This window comes from Mustelus asterias, chromosome 4 (genome assembly GCF_964213995.1).
Source record: "Mustelus asterias chromosome 4, sMusAst1.hap1.1, whole genome shotgun sequence".
Classification (NCBI taxonomy): Eukaryota; Metazoa; Chordata; class Chondrichthyes; order Carcharhiniformes; family Triakidae; genus Mustelus; species Mustelus asterias.
In genome coordinates this window covers 152,153,461-152,167,132 of record NC_135804.1, presented here as the reverse complement: position 1 = coordinate 152,167,132, position 13,672 = coordinate 152,153,461, and the positions used below count along the sequence as shown (strand labels likewise).

At 44.1% G+C, this 13,672-nt stretch overlaps 1 protein-coding gene across 4 annotated transcripts in view; it reads left to right on the top strand.

Annotated features, from left to right (window-relative positions):
• The window catches only part of LOC144493081 (importin subunit alpha-4-like), a 133,025-nt gene that overhangs the window by 68,613 nt on the left and 50,740 nt on the right, over positions 1 to 13,672 (top strand). For all 4 annotated transcript variants that reach the window (XM_078211956.1, XM_078211955.1, XM_078211957.1 and 1 more), the window contains 5 exons: positions 1,255 to 1,424; positions 2,151 to 2,195; positions 2,283 to 2,414; positions 8,812 to 8,940; positions 9,291 to 9,395. In XM_078211956.1, the coding sequence (XP_078068082.1) occupies positions 1,255 to 1,424; positions 2,151 to 2,195; positions 2,283 to 2,414; positions 8,812 to 8,940; positions 9,291 to 9,395 (581 nt within the window). The remainder of the gene's footprint in view (positions 1 to 1,254; positions 1,425 to 2,150; positions 2,196 to 2,282; positions 2,415 to 8,811; positions 8,941 to 9,290; positions 9,396 to 13,672) is intronic.

Here is a 13,672-nt window from a genome sequence, read left to right as displayed (position 1 = left end):
ATGGAGACTTATAAGATAATGCGGGGGCTGGATAGGGTGGAGGCGGAGAGATTCTTTCCACTTAGTAAGGAAGTTAAAACTAGAGGACACAGCCTCAAAATAAAGGGGAGTCGGTTTAAGACAGAGTTGAGGAGGAACTTCTTCTCCCAGAGGGTGGTGAATCTCTGGAATTCTCTGCCCACTGAGGTGGTGGAGGCTACCTCGCTGAATATGTTTAAAGCGCGGATGGATGGATTCCTGATCGGTAAGGGAATTAAGGGTTATGGGGATCAGGCGGGTAAGTGGTACTGATCCACGTCAGATCAGCCATGATCTTATTGAATGGCGGGGCAGGCTCGAGGGGCTAGATGGCCTACTCCTGCTCCTATTTCTTATGTTCTTATGTTCGTATGAGTGTAGAGACGTCAGGAAGTGTTTCATTACACAGTGGAGAGTCACTGGAACCAATCAGTAGGGAGATGGACAAGTTCCTGAATGTACCCAAGGTGATCAGAAATAGAGAGGGATGCATTATTGGTGGGTTTTTCTTATCAATATCATCTACAGAAACTTATGCGAGACCCATTGTGGGGTGGCGATAAATTTTCCGGAATGTTTTTTGCTTAAATTGCCCTTGGGTTAATTCTTTCTTTTTGCCTGTCCCTGGATTTTGTGTGTGGTGAGGGTAGAATTTGTAGGGTAGGCTTGCTGGACCAGCTGGTCGTCTTTATTGTTCGTAGCTTCACATGTATCAGAGAAAATTAGATTTTAATCAGGAAAGGAATGTCATGAGTACTTTAGTGTGGCTCATACCAGAAGTGGTGTATTTTGTATGTGTGTGTAGAGGTATGGGGCGGCACAGTGGTTACCACTGCTGCCTCAGCACCAGGGACCTGGGTTCAATTCCGGCCTTGTGTCACCGTCTGTGTGGAGTTTGCACGTCCTCCCCGTGTCTGCGTGGGTTTCCTTCGAGTGCTCTGGTTTCCTCCCACAGTTCAAAGATGTGCAGGTTAGGTGGATTGGCCATGTTAAATTGCCCCTAAGTGTCAGGGGGACTAGCTAGGGTAAATGCATGGGGTTATGGGGATAGGGCCTGGGTGGGATTGTGGTCGGTGCAGACTCGATGGGCCGAATGACCTTCTTCTGCACTGTAGGATTCTATGATTCTATATGGTGAATAGTGTGAAGAAGTATGAATACATGTAGAGGTGTTGGGTAAATGTGGAATGTACCAACTTCTTGCCTTCCTCTAACGGAACCTTCCCTTCTGTTCAGGTGATGGGCCCCAATGTAGAGACTATGTCATCAGTCTAGGAGTGATAAACCCTCTGCTCTCGTTTATTAATCCTTCTATCCCAATCAGCTTCTTACGGAATGTCACATGGGTCATTGTAAATTTGTGCAGAAATAAAGACCCGCCACCACCAGCAGAAACCATTCAAGAGGTAGGTTTCATTTACCGGTACCCATTGTTATGCTGTGTGTGAGAGAAAGGTGTTATTTCACCAGGAAACCGTAACATTGTTTTTGTTATTGCTCTTGCAGCAGGTTTTAGTGTCTCTGCAGTTCGCATTTTTCTGTTAGTGTTAGTCTAACCATTAGGAGAGGTTTGATTCTAGAATAGAGCAAAGTTACTTTATCATACTTGCTCTGAACATGTGGAATGGCTTAACAACTGCGATGAGCGGATTCAGGAGACTACAAACTGATAGAGGGGCTGTGCCTGGCAGCATCTGGCCAATGTTTTCTTTGCTTTTTACTCCCCAGTTAATGTATATTGGAGTTAATTTAAACATCAGGGCAGCTCAGAGTCCCGGAAATACTGATTCTCCACAAGCTAATGATGGTGGTGGTGATATCATCCTTGAACTTACAAGATTCCATTCCTTATACGACTTTATTAATATCAACTGAAATGAAATAGTTGAGTTGTATGGAGAGTATTCCTGTTTGCAAAACATGGGAACATAATATTTGAGCATGTTATTGGATATTATCAAAATGCCATTGTACATACCTTTCATTGCGATGGGGATTTTTTTCTGTACTGAGTATAAAACCATTTAACAATGAAGCTGCTGAATTTACCTCTAAGGCAGAAATTTTAACAAGTGGACTGGCCAGTGATAACACATGAATAATATGTGATCAGGATTCTCTTTGTTCTGCAGTTGCTGCCAGCTTTGGGTGTATTAATACAACACAGTGATACAAATGTAAGTATTTAGAAAATCCATCCTGCTTTTGCAACCCCTGATGCTAGTCTCCTTAGTTGCTTGTCTTAACACTATTTGTTATCTCAGATTCTAGTTGACACAGTCTGGGCTCTATCCTATTTGACGGATGGAGGAAATGAGCAGATCCAGATGGTGATAGACTCAGGTGTGGTGCCTCATCTAATTCCACTTCTGAGCTGCCAAGAGGTAAAAGTTCAGGTAAGCTCTAAAAAATAAAGCTGTCAAGGCTTCTTGTCGGTGAGAGTGACTGCAAGGGATTTGGGGGAAAGTGGGATCAGGGTATTGAATTTGATGATCAGCCATGATAATGAATGGAAGAGCAGGCTCGAAGGGCCAAATGGCCTACTCTTCCTCCCATGTATGTTTCTATGCATGTTGTCAGCCTAGACGAGGTGTACAAATCCTTGATATGCTGTTCCTCTACATGAGAGTGTACACTGCCATGCCATGCCTTGTACCGATGGCGATATCCTGCAGTTCCCCTTTTTCTGGGTTATCCTTTCATTGCTTGGAGGTCCTACGATGTTGAGTCATAGAGTCATTGAGGTTTACAGCATGGAAACAGGCCCTTCGGCCCAACTTGTCCATGCCGCCCAGTTTTTAGCACTAAGCTAGTCCCAATTGCCCACATTTGGCCCATATCCCTCTATACACATCTTACCAATGTAACTGTCTAAACGCTTTTTAAAAGACAAAATTGTACCCGCCTCTACTACTATCTCTGGCAGCTCGTTCCAGACACTCACCACCCTCTGAGTGAAAAAATTGCCTCTCTGGACCTTTTTGTATCTCTCCCCTCTCACCTCCAGTTTTAGACTCCCCTACCTTTGGGAAAAGATGTTGACTATCTACCTTATCTATGCCTCTCATCATTTTATAGACCTCTATAAGATCACCCCTAAGCCTCCTAAGCTCCAGGGAAAAAAATCCCAGTCAATCCAGCCCCTCCTTATAACTCAAACCATCAAGTCCCGGTAGCATCCTAATAAATCTTTTCTGCACTCTTTCAAGTTTAATAATATCCTTTTTATAAAAGGATGACCAGAACTGTACACAGTACTCCAAGTGTGGCCTTACTAATGTCTTGTACAACTTCAACAAGATGTCCCAATGTTAATGTTGGTTAAAATTGGTTAACATTAACCAACTCCTGAATTCAATGTTCTGACCAATGAAACTAAGCATGCTGAATGCCTTCTTCATCACCTTGTCTACCTGTGACTCCACTTTCAAGGAGCTATGAACCTGTACCCCTAGATCTCTTTGTTCTATAACTCTCCCCAATGTCCTATCATTAACTGAGTAAGTCCTGCTCCGATTTGGTCTACCAAAATGCATCACCTCACATTTATCTAAATTAAAATCTATTTACCCTTCATCAGCCCAATTGATCAGGATCCCGTTGCAATCCTAGATAACATAGAACATAGAAAGCCACAGCACAAACAGGCCCTTCGGCCCACAAGTTGCGCCGATCACATCCCCACCTCTAGGCCTATCTATAGCCCTCAATCCCATTAAATCCCATGTACTCATCCAGAAGTCTCTTAAAAGACCCCAACGAGTTTGTCTCCACCACCACCGACGTCAGCCGATTCCACTCACCCACCACCCTCTGAGTGAAAAACTTACCCCTGACATCTCCTCTGTACCTACCCCCCAGCACCTTAAACCTGTGTCCTTCTTCACTGTCCACTATGCCACCAATCTTGGTGTCATCTGCAAACTTGCTAAGCATGCCTCCTAAATTCTCACCTAAATTATTAATATAAATGACAAATAACAGCGGACCCAGCACCGGTCCCTGAGGCACACCGCTAGTCACAGGCCTCCAGTTTGAAAAACAACCCTCTACAAGTTGAGTTATAAGGAGAGGCTGGATAGGCTGGGACCTTTTTCCCTGAGGGGTGATCTTATAGAGGTCTATAAAATAATGAGGGGCACAGATCAGCTAGATAGTCAATATGTTTTCCCAAAGATAGGGGAGTCTAAAACAAGAGGGCATAAGTTTAAGGTGAGAGGGGAGAGATACAAAAGTGTCCAGAGGGGCAATGTTTTCATGCAGTGGGTGATGAGTGTCTGGAACGAGCTGCCAGAGGTAGTAGCAGAGGCGGGTACAATGTTGTCTTTTAAAAAACATTTAAACAATTACATTGGTAAGATGGGTATAGAGGGATATGGACCAAATGCGGACAATTGGGGCTAGCTTAGAGGTTTAAAAAAAAGGCGGCATGAACAAGTTGGGCCGAAGGGCCTGTTTCCATGCTATAAACTTCTATGGCTCTATAATCACCCTCTGTCTTCTGTCATCAAGCAAATTTTGTATCCAATTGGCTACCTCACCCTAGGTCCCATGATATTTAACCTTATGCAACAACCTACCATGCAGTACCTTGTCAAAGGCCTTGTTAAAGTCCATGTAGGCAACATCAGCTGCACTGCCCTCATCTACCTTCTTGGTTACCCCTTCAAAAAACTCAATCAAATTTGTGAGACATGATTTTCCACTCACAAAGCCACGTTGACTGTCTTTAATCAGTCCTTGCATCTCTAAATGCCTGTAGATCCTGTCTTTCAGAATAGCTTCTAGCAACTTACCCACTACAGACATCAGGCTCACTGGCCTGTAAGAACATAAGAAATAGGAGCAGGAGTAGGCCATCTAGCCCCTCGAGCCTGCCCCGCCATTCAATAAGATCATGGCTGATCTGACGTGGATCAGTACCACTTACCCGCCTGATCCCCATAACCCTTAATTCCCTTACCGATCAGGAATCCATCCATCCGCGCTTTAAACATATTCAGCGAGGTAGCCTCCACCACCTCAGTGGGCAGAGAATTCCAGAGATTCACCACCCTCTGGGAGAAGAAGTTCCTCCTCAACTCTGTCTTAAACCGACCCCCCTTTATTTTGAGGCTGTGTCCTCTAGTTTTAACTTCCTTACTAAGTGGAAAGAATCTCTCCGCCTCCACCCTATCCAGCCCCCGCATTATCTTATAAGTCTCCATAAGATCCCCCCTCATCCTTCTAAACTCCAATGAGTACAAACCCAATCTCCTCAGCCTCTCCTCATAATCCAAACCCCTCATCTCCGGTATCAACCTGGTGAACCTTCTCTGCACTCCCTCCAATGCCAATATATCCTTCCTCATATAAGGGGACCAATACTGCACACAGTATTCCAGCTGCGGCCTCACCAATGCCCTGTACAGGTGTATCAAGACATCCCTGCTTTTATATTCTATCCCCCTCGCATATAGGCCAACATCCCATTTGCCTTCTTGATCACCTGTTGTACCTGCAGACTGGGCTTTTGCGTCTCATGCACAAGGACCCCCAGGTTCCTTTGCACGGTAGCATGTTTTAATTTGTTTCCATTGAGATAGTAATCCCATTTGTTATTATTTCCTCCAAAGTGTATAACCTCGCATTTCTCAACGTTATACTCCATTTGCCATATCCTCGCCCACTCACTCAGCCTGTCCAAATCTCTCTGCAGATCTTCTCCGTCCTCCACACGATTCACTTTTCCACTTATCTTTGTGTCGTCTGCAAACTTCGTTACCCTACACTCCGTCCCCTCCTCCAGATCATCTATATAAATGGTAAACAGTTGCGGCCCGAGTACCGATCCCTGCGGCACGCCACTAGTTACCTTCCTCCAACCGGAAAAACACCCATTTATTCCGACTCTTTGCTTCCTGTCGGATAGCCAGTCCCCAATCCACTTTAACACACTACCCCCAACTCCGTGTGCCCTAATCTTCTTCAGCAGCCTTTTATGGGGCACCTTATCAAACGCCTTTTGGAAATCCAAAAACACCGCATCCACCGGTTCTCCTCCATCAACCGCCCTCGTCACATCCTCATAAAAATCCAACATGTTCGTCAAGCACGACTTTCCCCTCATGAATCCATGCTGCGCCTGATTGATCGAACCATTTCTATCCAGATGCCCTGCTATCTCCTCTTTAATAATGGATTCCAGCATTTTCCCTACTACAGACGTTAAGCTGACCGGCCTATAGTTACCCGCCTTTTGTCTCCTTCCTTTTTTAAACAGCGGCGTAACATTAGCCGTTTTACAATCAATCGGCACTACCCCAGAATGCAACGAGTTTTGATAAATAATCACTAACGCATCCACTATTACCTCTGACATTTCTTTCAATACCCTGGGATGCATTCCATCCGGACCCGGGGACTTGTCCACCTTCAGTCCCATTAGTCTACCCAGCACTGCCTCTCTGGTAACATTAATTGTATTAAGTATTTCTCCTGCTGCCAACCCTCGATCGTTAATATTTGGCAAACTATTTGTGTCCTCCACCGTGAAGACCGACACAAAAAACTTATTTAAAGACTCAGCCATATCCTCATTTCCCACTATTAACTCCCCCCTCTCGTCCTCCAAGGGTCCAACATTCACTCTAGCCACTCTATTCCTTTTTATATATTTATAAAAACTTTTACTATCATTTTTTATATTAATTGCTAGCCTAGCTTCATAGTCTATCCTTCCTTTCTTTATCGCTTTCTTAGTCTCTCTTTGTTGTTTCTTAAATTTTTCCCAATCACTTGTTTCTCCACTATTTTTGGCCACTCTGTCCGCAGCTGTTTTTATTTTAATACTCTCCTTTATTTCCTTCGTTATCCACGGCTGGTTCTCCCTTTTCTTACAATCCTTGTTTTTTGCTGGAATATATTTTTGCTGTGAACTGAAAAGGATCTCCTTAAAAATCCTCCACTGTTCCTCAGCTATCCTACCTGCCAGCCTGCTCTCCCAGTCTACCTTAGCCAATTCATCCCTCATCCTATCATATTTTCTGTAGTTCCCAGGCTTTTTCCCTGCAGCCCTTCTTAAACAAAGGCACCACATTTGTCACCACCTAATCTTCAGGCACCTCACTTGTGCCTGTCGATGATTGAAATATCTCTGCTAGGGGACCCGCAATTTCCTCCCACAACGTCCCTGGATACATTTCATCAGGTCCTGGAGATTTACCTACCTTGATGCGTTTAAAGACTTCCAGCACCACCACCTCTGTAATATGTACACTCCTCAAGACATCACTATTTATTTCCCCAAGTTACCTAACATCCATGCCTTTCTCAACAGTAAATACCTATTAGAAATATTCGTTTAGGATCTCATCCATCTCTTGTGGATCCACACAGATGACCTTGTTGATCCTTAAGAGGTCCTACTCTCCATAGTTACTCTTTTGCCCTTTATGGATTTAGAGAAGTTCTTTGGATTCTCCTTTGTCTTATCTGTCAGAACAATCTCATGTCCCCTTTTTGCCCTCCTGATTTCTCTCTTAACTCTACTCCGCCAACCTCTATACTCTTCAAGGGATCCACTTGATCCCAGTTGCCAATGCATGTCATATGTTTCTTTATTCTTCTTGATTAGGGCCTCAATATCCCGAGTCATCCAGGGTTCTCTACTTCTTCCAGCCTTGCCCTTCACTCTAAAAGGAATGTGCTTCCCCTAAATCCAGGTTAACACACTTTTGAAAGCCTCACACTTACCAGTCGTCCCATTGCCTGCTAACAGACTCCCCCAATCAACTTTTGAAAGTTCCTGTCTAATACCATCAAAATTTGTCTTGCCCCAATTTAGAATTTTAACTTTTGGGCCAGACCTATCATTCTCCATAGCTATCTTAAAACTAATGGAATTATGATCACTGGTCCCAAAGTGATCCCTCACTAACACTTCTGTCACCTGCCCTTCCTTATTTCCCAAGAGGAGGTCAAGTTTTGCCCCCTCTCTAGTCGGGTCATCCACATACTGAATGAGAAATTCCTCCTGAATACACTCAACAAATTTCTCTCCATCCAAGCTCCTAATACTATGGCTGTCCCAGTCAATGTTGGGAAAGTTAAAATCCCTTACTATTACCACCTATTTTTCTTGGAGCTATCTGTAATCTCCTTACATATTTGCTCTTTAATTTCCCGCCGACTATTTGGGGTCCTATAGTACAACCCTATCAAAGTGATTTTCCCCTTCTTATTTTTCAGTTCTACCCATATAAACGCAATGGGCGAACCCTCGGATATATCCCCTCTCAGTACGGCCGTGATGTTTTCCTTCATCAAAAATGCAACTCTCCCCTGAGTTATGCCCCAGTTTGTTGTATATTATCCCACAAGGGACCCTGTATATTGTGCAGTGTTCTCTCTGTTGTACTCGTGTTTGTATTCTATTATCCTGAGATCCCCACTCTTCTATGTATCTTTTCTTTATCCGTGTAAGAGGAGACGCCGACTACAATAATTGCAAAGATTGATCATTGAAATCACTTGTGTAACTATTCGCTGGTCTTCTCTGTAAGTTCATGTGGAATAAAGGTCACTCTGCTCTACTGGGTTTTGGGGATTTGTTGCAATTTGTGGAAAATGGAAAAGTTTGAATAAAAATATTCTTCAAATATTGAATGGTGGAGCAGGCTCGTAGGGCCGAATGGCCTATTCCTAGTTTCTATGATTCTATGCAAGACCTCCTTAATCTATTGACACACAATGTGATAGTTTTGATGCCTTGATTTCTTGTGTGTGAAATGTTTATATCAATTTCTTGCACAGACAGCTGCACTGAGAGCTGTGGGTAATATTGTAACTGGAACTGATGAGCAGACACAAATCATCTTGAACTGTGATGTACTCTCCCACTTCCCAAACCTACTTAGCCACCCAAAGGAGAAGATCAACAAGGTAACTAAAACATCGAGTTTACTTTGTAAATACACTGCTGCTCTATGGCGCCCCACTCCACCCCTCCTGCCTTTGTCCAGGGCCGGCCCGCAATGCCCACATCCCACCCGAGACTGCTCTACCCTCCCCCCGTCCCCGGAGACCGGCCTCAGCTACCCACCCCTGGATATGGCGCTCATCTCACTCAGCTCAGTGTTAGCACTAAATATTTCATTAAAAGTATGTGTTGCTTTAAATTAAGGTGAAGAAGCCTTTCAATTTATCTATAAGTTGATCGTGCACGTGGGCAATATTGAGGGTAATGTGATCTAATTCTTCTAGAATGTAAATTGTGGTAATGTTGTATGCAGGAAGCAGTATGGTTCCTCTCAAATGTCACTGCTGGAAACCAGCAGCAAGTGCAATCAGTCATCGACGCTGGGCTCATTCCCATGATCGTTCATCATCTTACCAAAGTAAGTACATTTCCTGCTCTTTTCAATGTTAACCAGCACCACCATCCAAACACTTTGAATCCTCGGCATTATTGGGACTATTACTCTGCAAGTACCAGCTTGAGAAGCACCTGCATAGTGATCAGCAGTCCTCGGTTATACTATCACTTCATGGTCATGCAAACAGTCCTCTGCTCATACATGCCCACAAGCAAGGCCCTCGGGTCTGAGGGAGCACTGGGCTGTCGGAGGAGTAGCACTTAGGGCATGCTGCACTATCAGAGGGTCAGTACTGAAAGAAGTGCACTGTCAGTGGATCAGTACTGAGGGAGAACAGTACTAAGGGAGAACAGTACTAAGGGACTGCTGAATTGTTGGAGGGTCAGTACAAAGGGAATCTTGCACTGTTGGAAGGTCAGTCCTGAGGGAATGCTGCACTGTCAGAGGGGCAGTACTGAAGGAGTGCTGCACTGTGGGGCAGTACTGAGGAAGTGTTGCACTGTGGGAGCATCAGTACTGAAAGAGTTGGATGGAATGTACTGAGAGAATACTGCACTCTCAGTAGGGAACTGCAGAGTGTTAAGGGCATAGCTGATGGTAAATACTGAGCAGTTCAAATCCCAGAAGGAAAACTTTAAACAACTATCTTCATGTTTGTGTTTGCAACTTATATAGTATATGGAGAGATTTTGAAATCTAGAAATAATGTCCTGACATCTGGGATGATTTTCTAGTAAATCAAATATTTATTAAGAAACGGGAAAAATGAACTAAAATATAATATGCATAAGATGATGCTTCTCACCAATACTTTTCAATAGTTTCAAACAACCTTAATTTAACTACCTTCAGTGTAACCTTCCCCATCTGTTCAGCAACCTGATAGATTTTAAGATCTCTCAAAGTCCAGTAACTTTTACTGCACAATACCTTTAATTCTCTCTTGGGATGTCCTCTGAAATTACCAGCTGTTGGTATTTTAGATCTGGCTTCGTTCACAGTGGGAGTTTGACCAGTTATTCCTGCTGTCAGCTGAGATCTAAAAACAGCTCCTTTCATAGGTTTCAGTATCTCTAAATACATTCTTTCCCTTTGATCTCTCCATTGTCTCACCCAGTTTCTTTCGAACTCCCAGAGTTGTTTAATTTGATCTCTTTTTAGCTTTTAGAATTTAAAAGAAAAGTAAATTCACTCTGTCCATACTTTAACTATGTCACCTTTCTTTCACATCTCTCATATCTTCTCCTTTGAATCATAGAATCGTACAGCGCAGAAGAGGTCCTTTGGTCCATTGAGTCCACACCAGCACATTAGAAACACCTGAACTCCCACCTAATCCTATCTTCCAGCACTTGGCCCATAGCCCTGAATGTTATGATGTGCCAAGTGCTCATCCAGATACTTACAGAACATAGAACAGTACAGCACAGAACAGGCCCTTCGGCCCACGATGTTGTGCCGAGCTTTATCTGAAACCAAGATCAAGCTATCCCACTCCCTATCATCCTGGTGTGCTCCATGTGCCTATCCAATAACCGCTTAAATGTTCCTAAAGTGTCTGACTCCACTATCACTGCAGGCAGTCCATTCCACACCCCAACCACTCTCTGCGTAAAGAACCTACCTCTGATATCCTTCCTGTATCTCCCACCACGAACCCTATAGTTATGCCCCCTTGTAATAGCTCCATCCACCCGAGGAAATAGTCTTTGAACGTTCCCTCTCTCTATCCCCTTCATCATTTTATAAACCTCTATTAAGTCTCCCCTCAGCCTCCTCCGCTCCAGAGAGAACAGCCCTAGCTCCCTCAACCTTTCCTCATAAGACCTACCCTCCAAACCAGGCAGCATCCTGGTAAATCTCCTTTGCACTCTTTCCAGCGCTTCCACATCCTTCTTATAGTGAGGTGACCAGAACTGCACACAATATTCCAAATGTGGTCTCACCAAGGTCCTGTACAGTTGCAGCATAACCCCACGGCTCTTAAACTCCAACCCCCTGTTAATAAAAGCTAACACACTATAGGCCTTCTTCACAGCTCTATCCACTTGAGTGGCAACCTTTAGAGATCTGTGGATATGAACCCCAAGATCTCTCTGTTCCTCCACAGTCTTCAGAACCCTACCTTTGACCCTGTAATCCACACTTAAATTAGTCCTACCAAAATGAATCACCTCACATTTATCAGGGTTAAACTCCATTTGCCATTTTTCAGCCCAGCTTTGCATCCTATCTATGTCTCTTTGCAGCCTACAACAGCCCTCCACCTCATCCACTACTCCACCAATCTTGGTGTCATCAGCAAATTTACTGATCCACCCTTCAGCCCCCTCCTCTAAGTCATTAATAAAAATCACAAAGAGCAGAGGACCAAGCACTGATCCCTGCGGCACTCCGCTAGCAACCTGCCTCCAATCCGAAAATTTTCCATCCACCACCACCCTCTGTCTTCGATCAGACAGCCAGTTACCTATCCAATCGGCCAACTTTCTCTCTATCCCACACCTCCTCACTTTCATCATAAGCCGATCATGGGGGACCTTATCAAACGCCTTACTAAAATCCATGTATATGACATCAACTGCCCTACCTTCATCAACACACTTAGTTACCTCCTCAAAAAATTCAATCAAATTTGAGAGGCACGACTTGCCCTTCACGAATCCGTGCTGACTATCCCGGATTAATCCGCATCTTTCTAAATGGTCGTAAATCCCATCCCTAAGGACCTTTTCCATCAATTTACCAACCACCGAAGTAATACTTGTTAAAGGATGTGAGGCAACCCGCTTCCACCACCCTCCCAGGCAGTGCATTCCAGACTGTCACCACCCTCTGAGTAAAAACGTTTTTCCTCACATCCCCCTAAACCTCCTACCCCTCACCTTGAACCTAGTCCCCTTGTGACTGACCCTACAACTAAGGGGAACAGCTGCTCCTTATCCACTCTGTCCATGTCCCTCATAATCTTGTACACCTTGACCAGTTCGCCCCTCAGTCTTCTCTGCTCCAACAAAAACAACCCAAGCCTAATCAACTTCTCTTCATAACTTAAATGTTCCATCCCAGGCAGCATCCTGGTGAATCTCCTCTGCACCCCCTCCAGTGCAATCATATACTTCCAATAATAGTGTACAGAACTGCACACAGTACTCTAGCTGTGGCCTCACCAAAGTTCGATAGAATTCCAACATGACTTTCCTGCTTTTGTAATCTATGCCTCAACTGATAAAGGCAAGTATCCCATATGCCTTTTTCACCACCCTACTAACATGCCCTTCCGCTTTCAGAGATCTGTGCACAAACACGCCAAAGTCCCTTTGTTCCACAGAACTTCCTAGTGCCCTACCATTCATTGAGTACTTCCTTGTCAAATTAATCCTTCCAAAGTGTATCACCTCACTTTTCAGTGTTAAATTCCATCTGCCACTTATCTGCCCATTTGACCATTCCGTCTATATCTCCTTGTAGCCCAAGACACTCCGCCTCACTGTTAACCACCGTCCAATCTTTGTGTCATCCACAAATTTACTAATCCTACCCCCACATAGTCAAAAGAACAAAAATAACAAAGAAAATTACAGCACAGGAACAGGCCTTTCGGCCCTCCAAGCCTGCACCGACCATGCTGCCGACTGAACTAAAACCCCCTACCCTTCCAGGGACCATATCCCTCTATTCCCATCCTATTCAGGTATTTGTCAAGATGCCCCTTAAAAGTCACGACTGTATCTGCTTCCACTACCTCCCCCGGCAGCGAGTTCCAGGCACCCACCACCCTCTGTGTAAAAAACCTGCCTCGTACATCTCCTTTAAACCTTGCCCCTCACACCTTAAATCTATTTCCCCTAGTAATTGACTCTTCCACACTGGGAAAAAGCTTCTGACTATCCACTCTGTCCATGCCTCTCATAATCTTGTAGACTTCTATCAGGTCGCCCCTCAACCTCCGTCATTCTAGTGAGAACAAACCAAGTTTCTCCAACCTCTCCTCATAGTTAATGCCCTCCATACCAGGCAACATCCTGGTAAATCTTTTCTATACCCTCTCCAAAGCCTCCACATCCTTCTGGTAGTGTGGCGACCAAAATTGGGCACTATATTCCAAGTGCGGTCTAACCAAGGTTCTATAAAGCTGCAACATGAATTGCCAATTTTTAAACTCAGTGCCCTGGCCGATGAAGGCAAGCATCAATGTAACTTATATAAATAACGAATAATAGGGGGCCCAGCACACTGTGCAGATTTAAAATAATTATTAAAAGAATTAAAAGCGATATGAGGAAAAACTTATTTAT